We start from the raw sequence: 25,902 nt of genomic DNA on the forward strand, positions 1-25,902 counted from the left end.
TCTCATCATACATCTCAAAATCACAGAGTTAGGAGGACATTTCAGAACTTCCATGTTCTGAAAGTGTCCAAAATGAGTAACATGGCCAAGTTTTCCAACTGCCTCAGAAAGTGCAGACATCATAAATCAGCAGAGCAGAGACAGAATGGGTTAGTACAAATATATTTCATAACAAAAGGTTCAACAGGATCCAGCTAGAGCCAGCACAAAACAATGTGCAGAAATAGTTTAAACTGATTTATTGTAGTTTCTCAAAAAAGCAAGCCCTCACTGAGAATAACTCATGAGAGGTCTAATACCAGGAGAAGAGAGGAAGGAAATTTCAGGTGGGGGTGGGAGAGAAAGAATTATTGGGTCCTTGCAACTGCATTGCTCTGGCTAAATCTCTGCAAAGTTAACACTTAAGATCAGCTGTATTTAGTTTCAAGGAGGCTTTGCAGTAATATTTTAGGGGACATGAAGCTGAGATCAGAGGTGAAATACCTGGTGTGTAGCTTAAAATTCATGGGTCAGATCTTCCCACCCCATTCTTGAATAAAACTGAGGAGGAGGGATTCTAGGGTTACACAGACTGCCCTGGGGAGACACTCCTCCACTTTGATATCAGAAATGGGATTTGCCTTGGCAGAACTGACTGCCAGACCTGCTGCTCTGAACCTGCAAGACAGACAAGATCCCTGGGGACTTGGGTAGCACAGGGCTGGATCTGAGCTTTCCTGTGGCTGCTGCCCTTCTACAGAGCACAGGAAGCCTTGAAAGAAGAATTATGACTTCTGCTTCCAACAAGAAAAGGGGTAGGAATTGCAACACACACAGGACCAAGGAAGGGATGATGTGGGGGGACAGAACTGCCCCAGGACCTGATTGGGAGGAATGCTGGAACTGGACATCCCAGTCCTGTGCTTTGCTCTGCTTCAGCCCTTGCTCAGTACAAGGGTTACAAGGGAGATGAAATGGAGGTCATACCTCCCAAGGGGAGCTACAGGGATAGATGCACAAAGTAGTCAGTGTCTATCAAAAAAAAACTGTGCGAAACATTGCTTAAAGACATCAGCTGCAAAAGTCAAATCAACCTGAAATCACCCCCACATTTTTTAGATTAGATTTAGGGTGTGGATGGAGAATATGGCAAGAAATGAAAGAGTTTCTGGCACAGATCCCCTTGGAAATCAGGAAAAATAAAGTACTTCTGGTTAGTTTTATTAAAAATTCATTTTGACTTGGAAGCACAGCCACTGCAGGGCCACCACTCTCAATGGAGCACCAACAGACAGGGAGTAAGAGCAAGATCAGTTTTCACAGACTCTCCCTCCTCTTCACTTGCACTGAATGTTTAATGATTTCCAAAGGGACAAAAATGACTGTTTAGCCAGTCGTGTAGCAGTTTCTTCTTGAAATCAAAATGCAGACACTGCCTAGTGAGCCAAAGCCTTGGAAATAGAAAGGCCTGTGTGGTGAGATGGACTGTCCTTTCCAAGCATGAGAAAGCTGCAGTTGAAGGGCAAGAAGCTTCTTCTGCACTGTCACTATTGCTGAAACTCAGCATTACTCACTAGTTCAGTACTACACCTGCTCTCTGAACAAAAAAGGGTTTTTTTTTTCATATGAAAGTATGTCTCTGTTTCAAAGTAGCTGTGAAAAACCAGTTCCTTTTTACTGAACTCCCTTGAAGTCTTGGCATATTCAGAGCATTGGAACCTGTTCCAGTGACAAGTCATTATTGCTGCTGTAAGTTCATAGCCTGAAATCCAACTCAACTCTAAGAGAAGGCAATCTTCCTAGAAAGGAACAAGGTGTATTTCATTAAGGGATAAGCACAAGCCATGCAAGAATGCTCCTTACATGGCATCCCAGCCACATTTTTACAATTGAATCTCACTTTTTGGCATAGCATAGAAGATGGAAATATACAGCAATATTCAGTTATTGAGGTGAGGAGTTTTAGATACGCCTCTGTAGCTTCCAAATGATGGAAATTATTTTGTTTAGTAAAGCCATCCCCCTGGTTAGATCCACACAAGTACATGGCAATGTTTAAGTCCTTAGGAACATGCTGCTTGCTTGGTTATTTTCAAGTATTTGTTAAGAAGGGCTTGTGGTGTGAGACAAATAATCAAGTGCTCCAGAGAATACCACATCTAAATGTTAAGTGGCACCTGCTGAAGACCTGTAAGACAAGTCTGCAGGCTTCTTCTGACCTCCCTTCTTTTGCAAGGTATTTTTCATGCAGACATCACTCGTAGTCTGAACCCAGGTGCACCAGAGGTTCTTCATAGTCAATTCCCACCTACATATTAATGGTTCTTAAAAATGGGCTTTTCCATGGTTCAGACTCTAGCCATGACTCTGATCATCTCATCTCATCAGTCTCAAGCTGCTGTTTCAGGGAGTGGATGGTACAGACAACTCATGACCAGCAGTACTGAAAAAGTTGTTTCAGGAAGAATTCAGTTCAGCACCCCAGCACCTGTGCAGGGAAGAGGCTGAAAAGCACACACCTGGCACAAGAGGGTCAGAATATTTCTGAGTTATTCCTGCAGGACTGAAGAACTTTGATCAGGCATTTGGGGCTTATGTGGGCAAACCTTCACTAGCTTGGAATCACAGAATGGTTTGGGTTGAAATGGACCTTAAAGATCACCTAGTTCCAACCCCCCTGTCATGGTCAAGGACACCCTCCAGGAAGAGACCTGTGAAAAAAGAAGGATCAAGAAAGGAGATGACACTTTACCTGTTCTGTGAAGTCAAGATACTATGTTATTATAACTTTTTTATAAAGCACTGTCAGTGCAATTCCCAGTTGTACAGCAATGGTTTAAAGAAAGACTTCAACTCCCTGAAATACTTAGACCCAATAATACTGTTTGTGGCCAGGCAATTCCACTCCTAATGTGGAACTCCTGATTGCTTCCTGCACTGCGTCAATTGCCCATCCTCACTTTTACCTTCCTGATCCAATTTGGTCAGCAGTCCTCTGTGTTGGCAGAGATCTTAATTGGTTTTCCTTAACTAACTGACAAACTCGTTATAAGTTCAGATGTCAGAGGTAGCATGGGTCTCTAAATTGCCAAGTTTTTCCACTTGATTTTCCAAAACCTAGGGTGGAATTATCCCATAAACTTAGAGACAGAAACTCAAGGATTTATTTCTTAATCATACAGGGCTTATGTATATTTTAACATATTTTGAGATTAAACACATTAATTTCCAATGAAATCTTGGCACATCCCAGTGCTGCACTTCAGCCTTGCCCAGCTATGAGAGGAATCTTTGCAGCAAGAGGCTTTACAGGCTCTGTCAAAATCAATATCAGCAGCTACTCCTCTGGGAAATTAGGAATGTCACAGGCAAAGCGTTTGCCAAGGCTTTCAGCATGTTCCAATTAATTTACTATTCCATGTTTGCTGTAGACCTGAGGTAGGAAGGAAAGTTGAATGTAAGCAGTTCTACATGAGACATGGAATGCTGCTAAAACAATGATCACTGCAACAGGAGCTCTAAAGGCTGAAATGTTTATTCATATTTTGGACCAAAGTGAATTTTAATCACAGGTGAGGTGCAATGGTTTACCTACAGATGACTTAAGAGTTGGATACAGATTTCAGCCTATGGCTGCCAAATCAATATGTGTTATTTCTTGGCTGCACTGAGCAAATCTGGGTGTCCAAAGGCTTTAGCTACTGCAGGCTTGGTTCCTAAAATGTTATTTAATTTCTTACACCTGGGCAGTTCACCTCTCACAGTGAGGGCTGCCATGCTAACACAAATAAGGAACCTACCTGCCATGAGTTTTAATCACTGCCCTGTTGATTTATTCTCAAAAAGGGCTGGATGTAATAGCTTTAAGCTCCAAAATGTGAATGGGGACCTGTCCAACTGGAGGTGCAACTACTAGAATAAAGATGGGTGGTAACAATAAAAAAAAGAGTATTTAGATGAGTCCTTGGCTGCAATCATTTTAGATGCAGGCAAAGAAAGCCAAAGGCGTGTGGGATGTCTTTTCTGCAGAAAATCTTAAAATAGAAAAGGAAATCAATACTCATTTACAGTATCTGGCAGTCACTGAACCAAAACATACATGTACACCTACAGCTGAGCAGAAATAACAACATTTATTTAAACCACAAGCTGTTATTCTGCTGCAGGAATGCTGTGTTTCATGTGGAACACTTCACCAGAGACTGTTCCACATATTTCTGACCATTTTTAAAAAGCCTCAACAATATCCAGATCAAATACTTTCAGTACCACAGTTATTAACCCCACCAGCCAGACCAGCTTTGACTCCTCAATTCCTGGCAAAGAAAGAGTGAGAGCTGGTGTGGAGGAGAATGTGCCCAACAGGAAGCAAACATCTGATGGGCAGAACCCTTAAATAATGCTTCAGAACAGAAATGTAAACCTGTGTGTAAGAATGAGGCAATGTTTCCACTATGCAAAATTACAGGCTTCAAAGGAAGGAATAGAGTTTAACAAATCAGCATTCCCCAAACACCGAAAGTGAAATTAAATGTAAACAAAGCGAATCTGCTGATTGCTTGTTTTTTGCCGTTCCCCAGCTCTGAGAAATGTGACCAGTAAATAAACAGGATAAATAATAACAGCAGCTGGCTTTTGTGCAACACTCCTCATACAGAAACCCAAAAATGCTTTACAAATGGTGCAACCAGGCTGCTTGCAGAGGTCACATGAGGCAGAGATGAGTGGCACCTCAAGAGATTTTCTGATCCATTACCCCACCTCAAGCAAGGATCAACCCTTCTTCCCACTGCCACATGAACTGAAGCACAGAGGTAAAAAGCCTTTCCTGTGGCAACACAGCCTGCCAGAGGCAAGGGTGGACACACAGCGTGAGTAAAAACCTGGCTGTAAAGCAGCCAGCAGGAGCTTAACTGCAGAGTTCAGATATCACCATGGGTTCCCTGTGCTACATGGAAGGGGGCCACAGTGAGCTTGGAAAGAACAAAGTCAATGAAAAAAAATCTTTCTGTCCTAATGAATTTGTGGGCATCCAATAATGTCAGAGAGATGCTCTGTGCACTTTCAGGACAACCTGGGTTGAAATGCTCCACATCCCTTGTTTGGGGAGGAACAGAGGATGACTGAATGCTGATTGCTTTAATGTCTTTTTAATAATATGAGATTATGAATGCTGCTCAGAATACAGATTTTAATGCTCCAAATATTGTAGACTAGCTCTCACATAAAATTGAAAAAACGAAGAAAAAGCTTAACCATTAAGTCAGCTGGATGTTATCTTACAGAAATTTAATTACTTACTGCTTCCTTGTCACTCCTCATGCCTTTCACCCAACAAATTAAACCATTGCAGATTTCTGGAATTGACAATTGAATTTGAAAGCTCACTGAGATAGTTTTGAAAATAAAAGTTGAAACTATGTTGAAAAATTATAAAAATAAGGTCATCTTGTCTGTTGGTGAACCAACTAATCTGCTGACATCTACAGCAAATTAAACCAAATTCTGTTTTAAAGAAAGGCCAATAATTTAGAACTTATTCTCTCAATTTGCAAGCTTGAAGCTTGAGCAGGAAAGAAAGAAAACATACAGAGCCAGACGTTTATCACAGGTCCGACAGACATCTGAAAAAGATCAGCAATCTTTCTTGCATACCAAATCTATAGCAGTTTGTACATTTTCTCCTTATCTATCTGTACACAACACCAGAGCAAACAATTACTACCCTGTTACTGCTGAATGTTTGGCTTTAGCCCAGTTGTCAGTATTTTGTCCCCCTTTTTTCCCTGTTCTTTCTTTCCGACGATTGCCGCTGAGACAACTTACTTGCAGCAGAACAGCAAGAACAACTAATTCATTGCTTAGTAGATTTTATTTAAAATCTCTCTTCAAACCTCAAGCCTTCTTCAGCTACCAGCTGCTCAAGAAATAACTTACTTTCTCTGGCAACTTTCATCTAGAGACTCCAGTCCCAATTTGCATCACTTGACTGAATGACTACACGCAATTGTAGACAAGGAAATAAAATGATGGATAATTTGTAAGTCTGATTCTGTAAATCACTGGTCATTGTGTCTAATGACAGTCTTGACCATGTTTTGCCTGCTCTCTGCTCCTCATTGCCTCCTTTTTTTCTGTTTTTGACACTGAATTCTCTAGGTCTAGCAAGTTGCCTTTGCCACCACTCAGTATGGGAGGATTCAGAGGCTTCCATCATCAAGTGAGTGCCTGCCAAACAGAAGCAAAGATAGTTCCTGGCTGCAGAACCAGTGTCTGACACACAAGGGGGGACTCCTTCACGCCAGTGGAAGCACTCATGAAGTTTGGTGTTACCCAAGGCTCTGGGACATTGAAAACTTCTACAAAAAGAATGAATCCCTTCAGACACAAACATACTGCATCTGCCTGAGAGGAACGAACACATTCCCAAGCAGAAAAAGACCATGACCAAGACCTATACCCTGTCCCCCTCTCCTGCTGATGGGGATACCCCCTAAGAGCATGCTTGGAGGCAGGTAATTCTCACTGCAGTGCTGTGGCCACCAGGACAGCTTCCACCAGCTGTTCCCTTCCTGGCTCCAAGGCCACACCTTGGTACCACTGTCTGGTCATCTTGGGGCTGCCTTCCTGCCACCACCACCCAGTGACTCCCCCAAGTTTGCTTGCTTTAGAAGATGTTTGGTGTTGGGATTAGCCCAAGGTTGGTATTTGGGATTGCTGCACCAGTATTTTTCTTTCAGTTAACATAAGTGAAACTGTATTGGTATGCAAGAGGAAACCCTAGAGGAGATATAATTTTAATGAGGTCTAAAAACTTTACTTACCCTGATGTTTGCTGACTTCCTTCTTTCCTGTTGTGGATAATAAGTCATACTGACAGAGTGTCAGAATGTCTGTGCTGTAGAGTACAGGACAGGGATGGCTGGGTGCACTTAAGGATATAACTGGGGTGGGATGAGGTAAAGGACCTACCTAAGCATATCTTTAGGAATCTCATGGGCAAGATGTAACACTATCTCCTTGGATACCTTGAATAATCAGCCGTTTGCTAGCAGGGTTGTGACACATCTCTTCCATAAGGGACAATAGGAGGTTTCAAACACGGGTGGCTTCCATTCAAGTGGGAATACATTAGGACAATGACACGTCTGAACCTAGGAAAGGCAGCTCAGCCAAATATGTCTGCAGGGACAGCTCTTAGAACAATGCAATTTCCCTAGAAGAACAAAAAGGTCAGATGTTCACCCTGACTTTAAAAAGGACAAAGTCACAGCAGTCTGAAAGGAACTTTCAAGGCCAACTCTTCTGCTACAGACATCTAGAAAAAATAGCCTCTTCCAGCCAGAACAGCTGTACAGCCAGTTCTTGTAGACGTATTCACAGTGATCTAAAAGAGCTGCTGTGTGTTCCCAAGGGATGTTCCAAGAGTGCTAGAGAAGCTGAAGGAAGGAACTGTGTGCAGCTCTTTTATTATTTTCACTAAACCTGCATATTCCTTATAGCAGTGAACTAAAGTGCTCTTGCATCTGGAACCCTGGTACGCTCACTGAGTTGTCTGCTTCAGCTATTGTGTCACTACCAACATATAGCTGGTTCAGAGCATTCCCAGTTTGATGAGATGAAGAAGAGGTCAGTGGAGGGTCTGCCCAGGACAAAGACCTCTAAATGCTGATTGACCAACCTGGGCATTCATTGGAGTCATGGCACAAAGCCAGTACTGATCATCACACTTGTATTCCAATTAAAAGCAAATTAACTCTTTGTTTTACAGAGGCCAGGTTTGCTTATCCTTCAGTCACTGGCAGAGTAATGAGCAGAAAAAATATCTTTACAACACTCTCTTTAGACCATTTTTCTTCTTTTCTCCTATTTCTACCTCTGCTTCTTATATTCTCTGTGCTGGGCAGTACTGTTTCCAATTCATCAGGTGGCACACAGAACCAACACTGATTTTGCTTTTTTTTTTTGCTGCTCTCAGAATCAGGATGAAATTTTACTGCTTTGAGACTCACAACAGGGAACTCCAAAAGTCACCTTGCTCCCAGACACTGATGTCATAAAGTTGTACACCTGTGCTCAGAAGCAGATCCTAAGAGGGCAATGAGCAAAAGGGACAGTTTAATTACAATTGTTATTCCATTTGCTATTCACCTTTTCCCTTCATTTCTGTGGAATACAAGGCAGATTTGCTTGTGTTGGACATTCCTGTGGAGACTGAAAAAAAATTATCATACTGAAAAAGCCTGTTGGAAGTATCTGCAGTGAGAACCAAAGCATCTCCCCTGTCTGTCAGAGTCCCTCTCACACAAAGCTGGTTTGCTAATTTGCCCATCCTCTGGAACCACATAAGGAATCATTAAAGGATGCCCCCATTCACAGTGAATAAGACAGTCACATGGAGCAAAGATAACAGAGGCATTAAAGGGACACATACACAGCTGATGAGAAGAACGGATGCTTTAGAAACTCAGGCAGTAGCAATACAGCAAGCAAAGCCTGGAATGTTGATTTGACAATGAACATTGTCTTTTCCCTTTGCAGTGTGTGCAGTGGGATCAGAAAAATACAGGGAGCTGAATTCATCCTATGGCAAACTGTGCTGACATAAGTCACTTTGCATCCTACAGATTTGGCTTTAATTTCAAGTTGACCTCATTAGTACAAACAAAGTGTTCTTCAAGACTGACACTGAATTAGAAACTGCTTTAAGTATTTCTAGAGACTAACACAATATGCTATAATTAAAGACATTATTATAATCAGTGACTTGATTTCTTTTGCTTTGACTTCACTTTGGCGTACTTATTTATTTATTCACTCACTTTGGAAATGTCTGAAAGTCAAATTCAATTTTGTCGTTTGCTCATGCTGGGAGCTGCGCTGTTCTTCTGGAAATGGCATGGAAGTGCTGGTAATGAGATGCCAAAACCATCAAGCAATATTTACAATTTAAGGGCCAGTTCAAATACAAAAGCAATTTTATTTCTGCACCACAGGCACATCTGCAAAATCTTTGGGGAACAGAGAAATCTGTTTTCTCCTTATTGGCTTGGCCTTTCATTACTAACAAGTCAGAAAGAATGGCAGGCGTTCTTCAAAGAGTAAAAGAAATGTAAAAAGTAAATAGAGAAGTGGGTGCTTTTTGTTTGTTTAATTTTGTATTTTTAAACACATCTCAGGTGTAGAACTGAAATAACTCTTACAAAGGCACTGTTTACTCAGACAATTGCCACTCTGTTTACTTAAACTGTGCTCAGATGTCTGAAGTTGAGCCAACCCATTCTAGTGTAAGTTAACAATGGCTCAGGAATGCCTCTGTGACCCACAGGCAGAAAACCACAGTGAATCCAGGAAACCCTCTAAGTCTACCTAGAGACCACTCTGTCAGAGACACTCAAGCACCATGCTACCTAGCCAGGTAATGGTTTCTCTTTGGTGACTGAGGAAACTCACATTCACAGATGTCTGGAAATCACATTTTCAAGTGCATCCTCTAGCTTCAAGTGTCTCAAGTGTCCAGCTTAAAGTGACTGATCTACCAGGAAAGACTTGGGCATCACTCTGTCTGAAGTCAGTGGCAACTGCAGCTATGAGCAGCTTTGAAAAAATTACTTTGAGTCAATAAATCTCACAGGGTTTACTTGGGGTCAAGAAGAGGGGCTAAAAATGCCCCAGAAAAAAAACTATTTGTGCTTATCTAGGTAGTGACAAGAATGGAGGAAGCATCTAGAAAAGGCTACAGTGATATAGACCACAGAGGAAAAAGGTCACCTCTGAAATTCCCCAGGCCCTTTAGGGGCCTCAAAGGAAATGTCTTGACTTCTCCTCCCAACTTTCCTTCCTCTTCCTCATCAGCATCTATTCTTAGTAGTTTTGTATGAGAGCTGGGAATAGAATTTGGTTTCTTAATTCCTCACCTCCTGTTACTCATATTTTGTCTCAGAGTGCTCAGGGTGGAGCACTTCCATGGAGCCTTCCATGGAGCTGTGGTTTATGTTTACACAGTGACTGCTTTCCCATTAAGAAGGGTTTCTTTGGCTACTGGGACGTGCTATAGGCATGAGATCAGTCCTGTTTTGTTCTAATGATCTAATTCCTTCAAACAACATTACAAAGACCTGAAAGTGCCATGCCTTGCTCAGATCCTAAGCGCTGCATTCAGCAGTGAGCACTTGGTGCCAAATAGTTACCCATTTTCATGGTCCACAAGTTCTGCTGTTGGCACAAAACATGAAAACGACACCAGAACATACTACTTTTTCATCCCTGCTGCATTCAGCAAGGGGAGACCACTTAATTACACTTTAAGATGGAACTGGCTCAACAAGTTGGGCAGCCTGCAGGGCTGCTGGCCAGGGAAGCTGCACCTGCACTGCTGCCAGCAGGCAGCAAGAGAAGATGACACTCAGGCCCCAGCTCTGCTGTTGGGAGTGACTTCCCACGAGAAAAAAAAAAAAAAAAAAAAAAAAAGTGGAAAACACTGTCTTTCTTCTTCCTTAGTCCCATTACTCCTTACTCCATCTACCCCATCTAATCATTATGACATCTGAGTGCCTTTGTGTGTCAGCTTCCTGTGAAGTAATCACCTAAATCCCTCTCTGAAACAAAACAGACCCTGCTGAGGAACTCACAATAGGTGCCTTTCACTGGCAGGACAACCTTGGCCTCAGTGGCACTCATAACAAAGCTTCCATATGTGCACCAGTATGGGCTGATCAGTCAGATCAACACCACACAGGATCAGAGCCTGGGTATTTGTGAGCATGAAGCAATAATCCCTCACAAAATTTCTCCATCTTCCTGAAAAAATAATTTTTTGGGGGTGTGTGTGTGTTTGTTTTTTTTTAATATGCTATAACACATTAATAAGCTACAGACTTTTATCCACATTTATGAGTCTGTTCAATGAGATAAAAAAGAAGCACCAGCTCCAAGGGGTGGTGTCTGTCAGTCATCTCCACTTTCAGAGACTGCCTGGCCATTGTCTGCTCTTCAAGCTCAGGCTAGAGCTACTTTTTAATATTTCCTTTGGCAGACATCCTGGGTTTTCCCCTTCCCTGGGGGAGGGATCAAGGGCGATAAGTTCTATTCTAATAGAAGACAAGTCAATGATAATCTTTGGGCATCTGCAGTGAAGAGGTATTTCTACAGCTCTAGCTGGGATTAGGCACATAATGGATCAATGAAAGATCTCACCGTTTGACGGTTATAGCATCATTCATTAGCGTTAAGATTTGAACTTGAATCAACAATTGAGTTAGAAGATTGAAAGAATTGCTTTCAGTATTTGAAATAAATTGTAACAGGCCTGTAAAAGTCCCCTGAGGTGTCTCTCTTTCTCTCCCTATACATATATATAGAGATCGGTTTTGCTGAACGCTTAAAATTAGATGAAAGTTGCTGAGCTTCTACACAGGAAGAAGAAAGAGCTGAGCTTCTTATGTAAAGTGAAAGGGGGCAAAATAATGTATTTTTGGTTTGCCTATCAAAGCACTTCAAGAGCAGTCTTGATCACAGGATCCAGGCACTGACTTGTTATTCAGTCACTTACCATCTCTCATATATAACAATTCATGAAGAGCTAATAATAAACAATACGCCCCCTCCTTGTACACAAACATGCAAACACACACACAGGAGCTCCTTGTAAATGAGCAACACTGATCCCATCCACTTTTCTCGTCACAAAACTAGGACAAGTTCACTCTTAATTAACTGCATGGTGCACAGACCAATAAAAAAAATTAACTACCCAGAGGACTTAGACACCAAGTTTTCACTCTCAGACTCCAAAGATCCACCCACTACTAATTTGGTAAGAAATTAAATGTGATAAAAAAGCAATTCCACAACTGGGTGATGAATGCTATGGGTAGTTAATGATTAATTACCATTATAATACAAAACAGCCTGGTTTCACTGTAGAACCTTGATCTCATAGCATTATTTTTCTATAAAGGCAATCTTCTGGTTGGTGCAAAGACTGTGTACTGCACCAGTGCCAAAAACCTTCCTCCTTGTTTCTGAAAGGCAGTGAGTAGAAGCAACTATAAAATGCTCTGTAGACCAGGAGATCTTGAACCAGACCTCTGTCCTACAGCCCAGCCTGGGCAATGGAGCTGTGGTGGGGTGGCTGCACTGTCCTCCCCTCTGGGGCCAGCATATTTTGGTGCTTGCCCACCCTCTATAGTACCTGAGTGCTAACCCAGCCCTATGTTATTCCCATTGTCCCTTGGTTTGTAGGTATAAAGCCCAAGGCCAGCTAACTTGGACCTGTATCCCTCTCTTAGAGCAGTTGCCAGGCTGGTTTGGGCAGAGGATGGTGTCCAACCTGTTGGGTCGTCAGGATAAAGTTTAACTCCCTACTACAGATTTAACAACTTGTTCCTGTGACTGTTTTCTACCTATATACAATCAACACAGCTCTTCCTGTTGGCTTGCAGAAAAAGAAAACAATTAAGCAATATCCAGATTTTTATGAAGCAGATACCTACATAACTAGTGGCAGCACAAATGCATGCCAAGCCAGCAGATACTGGAAGAAGAAAGATCATAACTACAGGAGCCACATCAGATCAAAATTAGCACAGAAAGCTATTAAAGAGGTTATTTAAATTATGAAAAAAAAAATTAGAAAACATTCTCTATCTGATTATTTGTCTGTGTTTATTACACAGGTCAGTTTTTAAATTGCAATTGCCAGTGAGAGAGCTCCCTGAATCATTTACTAAGTATAAATAATTTAAAACCAGTCAAAAAGCAATGCAGTCAAACATTCTGCCTGTTGCCCTGCTATTACTATACTCAGATGCTGATGTTAAGTTTGTTGACACTGAGAAAATCAGAAAGAGTGAACATTGCAAAGCCTGTGTCCGTGTCCTCCCTGACTGCCTGTGCTATTAGTTTGGGGATAGCTTTTACTGCTGATAGGCATCAGCCACCTGCCAGAGCCACTTGGTAGAATATTGAATAAGAATATTGCCAACCGAGCCAGCTGTGCATGGAATGACAGTAGCTCCATGTTTTATATTTGCAAGGCTGACTTGAGCAAGTTAAGGTTTAGAGAATGCAATTTTTACAGTAGGGAGTTTCTTGGTTGAGAGAAAGCTCTCTTAGGGGCCCTATAAAGCTCATGTTCACGGCCCTGTAATGCCAGTCAAGCTATAAATAATAATTGCATTAACAGAGTCATATTTAGTGATAGTAGAAAGGACATTTGCTTGAAAGTGCTCACCTGGGAGATGCTTCTGGCTTCCAATACCTGCAGAAGAGGTACTGCCCATCAGCATTGATGATATGGGGCAGATCCTTGTATGGGATGTTTTGAGGACTCCGCTTTGGCGAACTTTCCTCTGGCATTCTGGAAGAATGACCTGCAAGGTGTTAGAAGAAACAAGACATACTTTCAAACAGGTGAAAACAAGATAAAAGCTGATGGGCTTGGCAGCCACAGACACACAAGAAAGTCAATCAGTAAGGCAAGTACCACTGATGGGAGGCTGCTCCCAAAACAACAGCCAAAGAGCCCCCAAAACCACTGCTTTAAACAGAAATGTAGCAAATGTTTTTGTTTAGAAATGGCTCACATTTAGAGGCAGAGCACTGGGGGGGAGAGGGAGCAAGAAGAAGGGAAGAGCAATCCACCATCAGTACTTCATTTGCAGCTTTCTATTCCACACTTCTCCCATCTGAGTTTATTTTGCATCGTTTTGTGAAGCGGATCCTAAAGAGAATATTTTAACTGCAATCAAGAGCAAATTATGCAGCAATCGCTACTGATATGAAAAGACAGCTGCATAAAAGATTTATCTCTGGCGGAATATCTCCAAAGAACAGTGGTGGGTACACAGCAGAGGTATCTGCCACGGTGTCATCATTAAGATCTTCTCTGACATCTCAGACAGGAAGGTGGCGGCGGCGGGGAGCGAAACATTTCCAAGAGAATTTGCCACAAACCTGTTTTCATCCTGTGCAAAGGTTTGCATTCTAGTGAGGAGCCGGCATCGCAAGTCAAACGCAAGCAGATGAGGCTTTTTGCATCTCGCTGCGGAGCCGCGTTCACAGCCCGGCAGCCCCGCCGGGTCCCTCGCGGCGCTGCGCGGGGCTCGCCCCGGCTCCTCTCCCCGGCTCGCTCGCTCTTTGAGGAAAGTCGCTTGGGTAATTCACCACTTCTCGTTCATCACTTTTTTTTTTTTCTTCTCAAACAAATTGCGTGTGCGGGCTGAAGTGGCGGTGGTGGGAGGGGAGGCTGGGAAGGGCTGGGGAGAGGGAGGGCTGGCGGGTGGGAAAGCTGCAGTCCACTTTCCAGAAGCTGCTGCACGTACATCAAAGGCACCTTGAACACATGCAGCTGGAGCAGCTCACAAAGTTCCTGCCGCGGCAGGTTGTTTGCAACTTTACTTCCTTCCTGCCACTTACAGTTCGGAGGCCGCGGCGACGGGGGGAGGCGAGGGAGGGGGAGACCTTTCCTCAGAGCGATCCCCGCTGCGAAGCCATCTCTCGTGTAAGCGCAACTTCCCCAGCCCCGCGCTGCCAGGCGGGGAGCGAGAGGGAGGGGAGGAGGAGGAGGAGGAGGAGAGGGAGGAGGGAGGATCCAAGCACCGACGCGATGCCAGGTCGCCAGCCCCGCTCACGCATCCTCCTGCCGCGGCCGGGCGCGGCGGCCCCGCGTCCGCCCGCGGAGCCGAAGCGCGGTGGCTCCACCGCACGGTGCGCACGGGCTGCTCCCGGAGAGAGGGAGACGGCGGCGGAAGGGCGGTGGGTGGGTGGGTGGATGGATGGAGGATGCATGGATGCACGGATGCGTGGATGGATGAAAGAATGGATGGAGGGGCGGGCGGTGCTCTGCGGGGCTGGGCCGGGCTGGGCGGGCAGCGGGGGAGCCCCGCGGTGCCCCCGGGCCGCCTGGCCGCGGGGAGGGCGGAGGCACGGTCGCCCCCTTCCCCGGTGGCCTCCCGCGGGGGCTCCGCGCCGGCTCCGCCGCCGCCCCGCTGGGCTGATGCGGCCGCAGCGCTCCCGCAGCCCCCGGTACCGGGATCTGGGCACAGGAGCGGCCGCTCCGCTGCTGCGGGATGGGGGACAGCGCAGACAGCCCGGGGGCGGGGGCGGCTGATCGCGCAGAATGTCACAGAGGACATCGTGGAGCCGTGCTGCCTCCTGGGCATCCCGGTCCGAACAGCTCCTTAGGATCCCAACACCAAACTTCGCTGTTCGCGTTTAACGTGCACCGCTTCAGGCTTTGAAGCCATATCGGGGAGATCGCTCCGATACTAGTTCAGAGAAGTGCCCAAGCTTTGCAGCCTCGTTTAGGGTAAAGGCCATTTATAAACACAGCATATGATTTATACTCACATAAATCATTATGTCACTATGGACTATATGCAATACATGTGCTGCTACTCTGTAATGTGAGATCTATTTGGTGGTATATGACACTTGCTTATAAAAATTGTCACAGCAAGGTTCCCTGAAGCCAAAATAGCTCCCCAGCTTTAAGGGGAGCTATCCCAATACAGAATTTTGTCATTTAATACTGCTAAGTGGTTAGCATTGATTGAGCACAGATTCATGCCTTTTACATTTCATCAGCTCCTTTCATTTTTACATGCCTACATATGCTTAGAGGTCTCAAGCCTTTCTAAGAAGAGGCAGGTATTAACCTTATTTTTGAAGTGAAGCAACATGCTCACCAAGTGTAAATCTGTGAACAAAGGTTGAGGAAAGGAAAAAAAATACATGCTAACACTAATAATAATAAATGCAAAACCTCAGAGATGAACCATATAAAAATAAAAAGGAAATCAAAACCAGATTTAATTTTACTCATCTTTCAGTGTCATTTATATTAAATGCCTAGGGGGGGTGTTAGTTATAAATGGCAAAAGCAAAATTACATGTTCCTGTAACTGCTGTTGTTTGGGGAAAAAAAATTAACAAAACCAACATTTATGGTTGTTTATAATGAGTGAGATTTAGGTCAGATGGCTCTTAAGCAGAGCCCTGGGAGCTGTACCTGGAGCTGTACCATTTGCTAGGCCAGTTACTATCTAAGTATGAATGGGTGGAATTAAAGAGCTATCACAAGCCAGCTCCAGAGTTGGTAGAAGCAAGGACATATATAATTATTTAAATGATACAGATCAGATAATAACTGGATTAAGAAGAAAAGAAAGAAGGAAAGAAGCCTCTTCCCCCACTCAGGGTTTATCTGCCAGGAACACTTTACTGCTTCCCTACAGCCACCCATGAAATCTGATGCCAGGAACAGGCTCCTCTCCTGCTGTGGTGCTGGGAATATCAGAGTTCCCAGGGCCACAGAGGGGTGGAGGGAGTTGAGGAGAAAATATCTTTTTAAACTTCTGGATAAAAATAGCATCCCAAGGGAAACAACCTTTGTTGGGACACAAGGGTGAGATCCTGACTTTGAGAGCCTGCCCTGGTCAGTGCAGATATATGATTCCCTTGATACCCTGTTAACCTCAGTGTAGCTAAAATGGGAGACAGCATAACTGTGGTGCAGCCTGCCCTCTCTGTAGGCCCAGGTCCTCACCACAGCACTGGAATGAAGAATCAACCAGCAGCTCCTTCCCTTCTCACCAGCTTTCCTAAGGCCCCAGGAACTTGAGGACGTTTCTTCCCATGGGTGATACACACTTCCCCATCTCAATGTTAATAACATGCAATGAATGAGGAACTGCTGACTTGTTGTCTTATCATTTTGCAGAGTTTAAGCTGTGAGTGAACAGCCACTGGAGAAAACTGGATTGTGTCTGGGGAATTCATGTACCTGATACCCAGACTATGCACCAGGCTTCAGCACAGCAATTGCTGCATACTGCCTCTCTGTGAGAAAGCAAAGGGATGCCTGAGCATGCAGTATTTATGAGATTGTAACATCTTCCCTTGTCTTGGTAGAGTAAAATATATTTCAGAAATAGAGCTTAGGCTAAATCAACTTCTAATAAAAAATAAATTCACACTTGATGGATCTTTACACTAACTCAGCAATTACTAAATCCTTGTGGGAAAGGATGTTTGGTTTGTTAAAGGGTGAACCCTGCTTAATTAAGTGTCTCCATTGACCCCCAAGGGATGCACAGGAATATAGAGAAAAGGGGTACACTTTCAGACAAAGCAAATTTTAGGGAAAGCATCAATTGCTGGAATGACAGAGTAAATACATGTCATGAAACTTGGTATCACAGCAAGGAGAGGAGAGGAGAGGAGAGGAGAGGAGAGGAGAGGAGAGGAGAGGAGAGGAGAGGAGAGGAGAGGAGAGGAGAGGAGAGGAGAGGAGAGGAGAGGAGAGGAGAGGAGAATGATGGGAGAGAGCACAGCAGGCTGGTGTGTAGCTCTGATAGTAGGGTAAGGAAATATGGAACAAGGACTTTCTTTGCAGTTAGGCTTTTGTTCCCAAAATGAATTTTTAATGGATCATATTCTGTTGGCATGCAAAGGTAAATAGTCTGTATGAGACCCTTCTGCTCTTGTTGACAGCACCATGTTCCTAAATTTTAAAGCAGTGGTTTTGTTTGAGAAGTAGATTTCATAGGCTGTGTCTGCTAAACCATTTGGCATTCTGCACACCAGGACCACAAAATGAACTTTTGCTGACAAGAAGGAGGAAAAAAATGGGAGGAGGAGGACAGAATAATAAAATATATTAGTAGTATGTGGTTATGGAAGAATCTGCTGCAAAACCAAAAAAATGCTGGAAGTTATAGTAGTCAGGGAGCAGCTGGAGAGAACAACAGACAGCACAAGCAATAGAACACGTGGGAAATCATGGGAAATGAAGCATGAAGAGGAAGGATTGAAATCAAGTGAAAATCAAAGAAGCCAATGCCACTAAAGCTATCAGTTTAGAGTAATTAATTTGGATTTGCCCTTCTCTTTGGCTGCTTTTAAAGATATTATTATTAATCCTTAGATGGAGTCCAGTCATTCACCTTTACTTATTTCTGTAATCTGCCTTTGCTTTTCTGTTGGTTTTCCTGGATAAGACATGTATGGGGATGAGCCAGAGTGGGGGCTGGGATGAACTGTTCTCACTTACCTGTAAAATATCTCTTTTAATGTCTTGCAGCCAAAAAAGAAGCTTGGTGTCAGGCAAACCAGATTGAAGAAGAAAATATTAGAGGAAAATATTGTATTGATCAGGTTAATCTTAACAATGTCAGGAGGAATTATAAGTAGCTCAAGATTGTTCTGCAAAATTCTACAGTCTCATGGACCACCTCACAAATTGGTGTGAAACGGAGAAAGGTTGAAGGGTAAGCACAAGGAATACATGAGTTTCACAGAAATTGTTTGCAGGCTTCCACTGATGTGTTGCCCCTCAGTAATCGCAGCTTCCCCAATCAGTAGGAATAAAATTATTAGATTAAGCTACAAGTGGTTAATACCCCTAAATGTAAACTACAGTCAAATAATAAAGCAATTTTACCATATAAATAAAAATAATTATTGGTAAAAATAGTCTTATTTTTTTGTAGGTAACAAAAATTTGCAAATCATCCTGTCATGAAAAATCACAAATCTGTGACTTGCAAACAGTAGTTGTATGAGTGGAGTGATTAGTATTTTGCCTGTGCTCCTTATTTGACAGGGCAAAACCCACACACTTAAAATACAGTAACTGAATATCAGTTTCAGCCTTTTAAACTGATGTATAGAAGATTACCTATCCTACATAGATGCTAATTTGAGAACTGGTTGTTTTTCATTACAGAAGCAACACATAGTTTTTTGGGTAGTTCATTTGGTTTTTTGTTTGGTTTTTTTTTTTTAATTAAGAGCCCCACAAGATTATTAATACCAGATTCAGAGACATTTTTAGTTTAAAAGGAAGGCATCTTCCAAAGGCAGGAAATTCAAAACAAGAGTGGAAATTCTGCCCTAGAGCTTTTTTTCCATAGGAGGGAGGTTGATGGAGTTATTCTAGCAGCCTTTTTGCCTTGGGAATGAAGAGGTTTTCACAGAGCTCTGAAGGGCACAGGCTCAGCTGTGGTGCCTCAGCTCAGTCCTGTGGCCAGCACTAGAGGGCACAGCCCCAGCTCTGCTGGACAAGGGCTGCACGTGGGCATTGCAGCCCTACCAAAACACCCTCAGCTGAGTTGGTTTGGGTTGTTTTCATTCATTCTACTCTTTATCTAGAGGTTTTCTTTAGACATTTGTCCCTTTTTGTCTTTTCAATGTCTAAATAAAAGTTTCCGGTACTGCTATATAATTAGTCCAATTTTCCCACTGGATTTGTACACATCTCTAGAATGAACTTCAGTGTTTTACTGAAGGGAAATCCTGCCCTTGTCAATGTGAGCACAGACAGCTTAAAGAATGTTTTTAAAGAATGGCATTTCCTTGCATATGGCCATTGTAATGTTCATAAAATGTTCATCACCTCGTCAGAAAAAGGGTTTTGGGGGCAGAAAAAATAATCAAAAGGAACCTGAAGAAGAAGGTCCTTGGAATTTTAATATGCATAAAAATCAGAATAAGATAACACTATGAACTTTCTCTAGCAGGAATTATGGTCTCAATTCTAAGGAGTATCCCACCATTTATTTTTTCATTTTTATTCCTAAGATTGACTGCATAATCCACTCTGCAAACCCAGCATTACTGCACCAGGGCTAAGTGCTACAGCCAAAAGCTAGCACTGCCATGCCATGCTTAGAGTGGTGCTTTATTCTGGTAGCTGAACTGGAAGCATTGACTGGAGAAGGGCTGTTATTGTGCTGCCTGCTTTTCTTGCTGCTTTGCAATTGACAAAGCATCATTTATCACGCTTTGCATTCCAATTTTTCTTTGCACGTTTTCCAGCTCATCATAACATAATTATGTTTCTGTTTCCTTCAGCCAGGGGCTGATACTTTCTTTTACTAAGACAACAGCTGCACTGCACAACCTTGATGAATCCCCATAAGGGTAAAGAGAGTCTGTGGTGCTTGTTTCTGCCTTGGCAACCCAAATGTTCAAGCTCTTTTTTGTGACAAATGCTGTTCTAAAATGCACCCAACCCCGATGCTTTCATAGCATTTCTCAAAATTAGGTTTTATATTGTAAATTGGACTTGAAATATTAAACATTCTGTCTGGTTTGTAATTTTAAAGGCTTCCTTTGTAACATTTCTGTTTATGGTGTTTGTAGGTTATAGACTCTGGGGTGGAATTTAGAAGGCTGTAGTTACTGATGTGAGATTTGTATTTTGAATGAAATTGACTTTATGTGTGACAATAAGCACAATCTGAAGGTCTGTTTTATGTCCCTAAAAACCATCTTAAGGCAGCTTTCACAGTACAGGTGAATCATTTCCTTGTTGCAGCCTCAGTTGCTCCAGCCACATTGGTACATAAAGGTAATTACAGAAACCCTACCTCTGAAGGGCATTAGTTGCTAGGGATGGAAAAATACAATATTTTTATTATCAGTTTTTTGAGATATTTTATTTAACTCTAATGTAGTACTCTGAACCTGAGATTTTAAAGTACTTCAGAAAGGAAGAATGATTTCTGAATTTTACATAGGAGAAACCAGTGCAGAGAAAAGCAGGGCTCAGTACTGGAGGCAAGCTGAGGGCAGAATCCATTCTTAATGCTCCTGATTTTGTTTACCCAATTATACCATTACTAACTCCCACCTCATCTCAAAATCTATCCATCAGAGCACTGTGTACAGTGGAAGCAGCAACTTTTTCAGCCACTGAAGATTGCCCAGGTTTGTAAATATATGGGATATTGTGTTCTGGACAAAACCACAGCCAATTGCTCTGGACAACTGCATTATTCAGGGCAACATTTTCCCTACAGTTTTGCTTTCTATCCTATTGTTCTGGTGTTATTACTCCTGACATCATAATTTGAAGATTGTTTGTATTTATACATAAAAATTACAGTAAATGTGTACATGGAGACAAGAGTTTAACTGATATGATCAGTCCTATCAGCCATATTTATGTGCTCCATGATCTAAGGATTCTTTGGGACACTTGAGAGTATTTTAGTTTCGTGATGTTTGAGCTCTGTCCAGCACACTGGACACTGATGCAATTGCCTGGAAAGCAATTAGATGTTAGGTGTTGATGGCAACTCTCCCTGCCCAGCCAGGGCCAATTTCTCTCAATGGTTCTGCTGTTGATAAAAAAAAAAACAGTGGCTGCTTGTGTTGGAAAGACAATGAACACATGGCTCACGAGAGGAGCTTGCCCTGTGCTCCTTCTTCCTTATAATCCTGAGGCAAATACAGGCATATTTCACTCAGATATATTTTAGCATTTTTTCACCTATCATCAGTTTCTTTACTCAGTCCACTCATGTTCAATATAAGATGTGCATTCTCTTTCTGATTCATGTACAGTAATTACTTCCTAACATCTGCCTAACAGATTTTGTAAGAAAAGTAACTCTTCAAATATTAAGAAAAAAAATTCATGTATGAAATCTTTGAAATCTCCATTTCTGGGGTTTGTGATCCACAGCTGACTGGATTCATTTCCCAGCCAGGAAGCTGGTTCAGCAAAACAGCTGCATTAGTTATTTAACTGGAGGTCTGATCCCGCTTCTGCTCACACTGATGCAAAGCAGGAACAGTACCTGCAGAAAATAAAAAATATCCCTAGTGTGAAAAGCACGTTGCAGAAAAAAATAAAGCATTGGGCTGTGGAACAACAAAAGAACTGTAGCAGATACTCTGCCATCCTGGCATAGGTGCTAGGCAGGACCTTAATGTCTTGCAGAAACCTTACCCCAAATACACTGCCAGCTCCTGGGAGGATTCTTTTACTCTGGTAGCACCAGGTGAGCAACAGAGCTAAGGCCCAGTTGTGCTCAGTGTTGTGCCCTAATACCATGAAATCACAGGTGACCTATTCTGTACTAAGTACCAGACTCATCACTGTTTGCATTTGGTTCATAATTGTTCACTCTCAGTTATTTAATTTTTACAGTGTCTGCTACAATTACTTTATACCTTCTAGTACAGAAAAATGCACTCACTGGCTTTTCTCCTAGGCTGAATTAATGCATGTGGTAATTGACCCAGGAGTACACAGAAAGGAGAAGTTAAATGAGAAGTATTGCAGTGAAAAATGGGACAAAGCATTCCAAAGTATCTCCTGTGTAAGGCGGCAATCCTTCTTGGACAACCTTAGGACATGAAGGGATGGTTACCAGAGCCTTGTATGCTTTAGAAATGTCTTCAATCCCCAAGGCCATCAACACCTGTCATCTGATCTTATTCTAAAATTAGTAGCATGTACTGTTAATAACATCAAAAGTTACAGTATCTGAGATTTTGCTCCCCAAACCTTATCCTGTTTCCTCCAACACAAGTTATCCATTGTATGTTGGCTACAGTCTGACTCTCATGTAGCACAGGTATCTGTGGTTTTGTTTGTGCTGTGGAAGCAGTGGCATCTGCAGCTGCTGTGGACTCATAACACCAATTCATATTCCTGTTGGAGACCCATTGGAGGGGACTCCTGAACTCTTGCAGGGAACCTTCCAGCCCACAGTACTATGCTCTGACACCAGCATGTGTTTGTTTTCACTTGTTGACTTTTCCAGGTACATTACTGAACCTTCTCTGGAGTTACAGTAAGTTTTTAAATGGAAACTGAGGTTTCACAAGAGGAAAGAGAGCTCCTGGATGGAGATACCTACATGAAGCTTCATCATTCCTAGACCTTGGGAGGAAGAGGACAGTAGATGGGAGGCTGCAACATTCAGCTCCTAAGCTGGAGAATCTCTCTTTCCCTCCCATGCTATGAAATGTGTACAAGAAGCACTGACCAACACACGCAGCCTCAGTCACGTCCCAAGACCTCTGCCTAGTACCCCAGCACTTGCAGGGATGGGAGTACAGCAGCAGCTATGCTGTGGTTTAAAACAAGGACAAATTCCTAGCCTTTAGTTGTGTGGGGCTGTCTGAAATGAGACAGGGTTGAGACCAATCCAGTAATGTCTGTTGGAGCCCAAAGCCTCCCTCTGCAGCCAGCCAGACACGTTCCCCAGGCTGCACCCGGCAGTGCAGAGCTCTGCTGTGGCTCATCTGCCTCCTCCTCTGTGCCCAGTTTCAAATCTCTTCAGCAATATGTTCTGTAACAATTAAGGATTTCTGGGGCAACTCCATTAAGATCAGAAAGATATCCTTCTGCTTTGAAATATATGAGCATGAATGATCCATTCAGCACAGCACCCCTTGGCCAGTTTTATCTCTCTGATGATCAAATATATTTTTAATTATCAATCTATCTGAGGGGATTTTTTTCACTAGACAATATCCAACTGTATTGTAAGAGCCATTTGGATTGATGCAGAGAATTTGGCAGCAAGATAGGGAACATTTGGGCTTTCAACACTTCGGAACATATGGAAAGAGGTTTGGAAGATTGCCACATGGGATGTAGCTTGGAAGATGCTACATTTCTTCATCCTTTTTTTTTCTGAACAGAAATAGAAGAAATTTTACTTTTTTTTTGAAGGATCCTAATTCCTGTTTATTTCCTATGCTGCTTTAGGATAAACCACTATGGTCAGCAGCAAGGTTTGAGCAAAATCAGCTGCATGTTTATGGGCAAATGTAGGTGGGCAATTAAAAGCATGGTGATATTGCAGATTTTTCAAGTCTTTGCCTCCTTTGAATTCATGAGAACCTGCAGAGGTGAACTCACAAAGCTGCAGCCTGTGACTCAGATCACGGGGTGAAGGAGGGTACCTGGTGCCCAGCCTGTCAGGATGTGCACCATTTACTGAGGGTAAGGCCCTGCTGTGGTCCTTCCTTCATGCTGGGACCATCTGTGACCCATTCACTTTGACACCCAGGGTTGGACACACTCCAGGCTGTCTGTGTGTCTCTGGTAGAGTTTCACCATGGACTGGTGAAGCTGTGTTGGAGCTTCAGCACTACATTACAAATCCCAGTCACCTTTGGGACAGCATGGGAATGGGAGAGGGGAACCTCCTCTAGCCCGGACATGAATGAGCCAACATCATCTTCATACCACTTTAGGGACAAATGCCTCAAGCCCATGATGGGAGTATTCTGTTTCTCTCAGAGTTATTGCCTCTGCTTGTCAAAAGAACAATGCTTTTTTTCTAATTTTTAAAAAATATTTTTTGTGGTTCCATTGTGTCCCAGGTTGGGGGGCTGCAGCAAATGCAGAATTTATTGGAATACACAAACATGTATTTGCACAATTGCAAAGTAGGCCCTGCAGCTTAGTAAATGCTAATTAATCTCTCAGACTGCTAGGAAATCATCATTATCCTGGCTCAGCAATGAGAAACAAAGACCAAAGAGAGTGGCAGGGGCTTATCTTGAGTGACAGAGTCAGAGCAGAGAGAATTGCAGTCTTCTTTGGTGTTCTGAACAGTAAACCACACAAGTTTGGCAAGACTGCATCTGAAGAGCAGAATGGAGGCACCTGGGGATTTTCCCTCAATCCCTGTCTCCGAGAGCTCAGCTCAGGGCAGGCTGCAGCTCTCATCCCACCTGACTGCTCAGATTCCCTTTTCTTGAGAAGTAAGAGCAATGGAGAGCTCTGACTGCAGCAGGGAGCTGGAAACCAGCCTGGCTATGCATTCACTTCTGGGAACTGGGAATCACTCTGACACCCGTGTTTTGGTAATAGACTGAGTGTTTATTGTCCACAAATTCATTGCAGCTTTTTATCTTGCATTTTCCTGTGAGAGTTTGTTTCAACACTTGCAGCCAAATAATGACTAGACAGGGCAAGTTCCTGTTATTTCTTTGCTAATGGGATGCCAGGAGTCACTAAGATATCTCTAGCTGAGGTGAAGGCTAAGATGACATCCAGGATCAGGAAGAGAGCATGGAGGGATTGCTGACAAGAGCAGAGGAAGGAGAATCTCCTCCAAAGGTATTCAAAGACCTGTAGCAACAGGTTTTGAGAACTGACCACGTAAGTCAGAAGGACAAAAAAGGTAGGCAAATCCCTAAATCATGTGGATAGGATTTGTTATAGAATGAAATCTCTGCCTTTCTGAATAAAATCTGGAAAAGTTCATGTGAGCTTCAACAATATTTTTAGCCATATATACAGCGACTGCACATTTCTGAGCCAGCTAAAATTTGATTCAGAATGCTTTAATATTTTGCTCCTTCTTGCAGAGCGCACCTTGATGGACATTATTTTTTCCTATTTTCTGTGGCCATAATAACCCCAAGTTCTGCTGTTCTGAGGATGCACTTTTGGTATCAATTTGGAAAGCTTTTGACTCTAACACAGTTACATAATTTTCTTAGAGAGATTAAGGAGTATTAAAACTAATGTATGAACCAACCTTTCCTAAAACCCCATCCAGTTACATGCTTCTTTGCATCTCCATTCCCATCTCTACTGATCTAAAAGGTGAAAAAGGACTCTCCTATCAGCCTGCTCTTTCTGTCTGATTAGCTGGCAGCTATCACAGCTCTTCTTTTGCTCTGTTACAGTTTCATTTCCAGAGGAAAAAGCCCTGATGGATATTGAGCCTCAGGATTGTGGCACCACTGCAAATTAAATGAGGTTTCTGTTTATACCAAAGAGACGGCAGTATCTCCTTAATCAGACTGTCTGTTCTTTGGAAATCAGCAGATATTTTGCCTAAAAGCACCCAGCAGTGCCGTGTAACTCAGTAATAGCTGTTTATTGGGGCTCAGGAGGGAAACCCCAGAAGAAAAACTGTAGGTGCAGTTAGAAGCACTGGTGAGTGGCTGACTTTGGGGAGTTTCTTTTGCTTTTTGTTTTAAGATTGCCTGAACTTGATGGAGGCTCTTTCATTTAAAAGACAGAAAGACCTACAAATTAAGCAACATCTAGCTCCTAATGTGTGAAACTGCAATTTGCATACATCATGGCAGCTGCTGAGTTGGTCCTTATTACCTCTGCTGGAGTGTTAATTTAACCACAACTTTATCATTAAT

General features: G+C 42.8%; 1 protein-coding gene and 1 long non-coding RNA gene across 3 annotated transcripts in view; one reads left to right on the forward strand and one right to left on the reverse strand.

Annotated features, from left to right (window-relative positions):
- The window catches only part of MGLL (monoglyceride lipase), a 61,591-nt gene extending 47,069 nt beyond the window's left edge, over positions 1-14,522 (reverse strand). The window contains exons 1-2 of one of the 2 annotated variants that reach the window (XM_041425991.1): positions 14,398-14,522; positions 13,214-13,352 (exon numbers count right to left, since the gene is read on the reverse strand). In XM_041425991.1, coding sequence (XP_041281925.1) covers positions 13,214-13,338 — 125 coding nt within the window. In that variant the 5' untranslated portion in view covers positions 13,339-13,352; positions 14,398-14,522. The other variant, XM_041425990.1, reaches the window with a different exon arrangement.
- Positions 14,523-17,292: 2,770 nt separating this feature from the next.
- Positions 17,293-23,223, forward strand: LOC121347364. The gene is made up of 2 exons (XR_005954225.1): positions 17,293-18,251; positions 22,542-23,223. It is a non-coding gene; the product is annotated as an uncharacterized LOC121347364 (long non-coding RNA).
- Positions 23,224-25,902: the final 2,679 nt, after the last annotated feature.

This window comes from Onychostruthus taczanowskii, unplaced genomic scaffold (genome assembly GCF_017590055.1).
Source record: "Onychostruthus taczanowskii isolate IOZ18803 unplaced genomic scaffold, ASM1759005v1 scaffold9, whole genome shotgun sequence".
NCBI lineage: Eukaryota > Metazoa > Chordata > Aves > Passeriformes > Passeridae > Onychostruthus > Onychostruthus taczanowskii.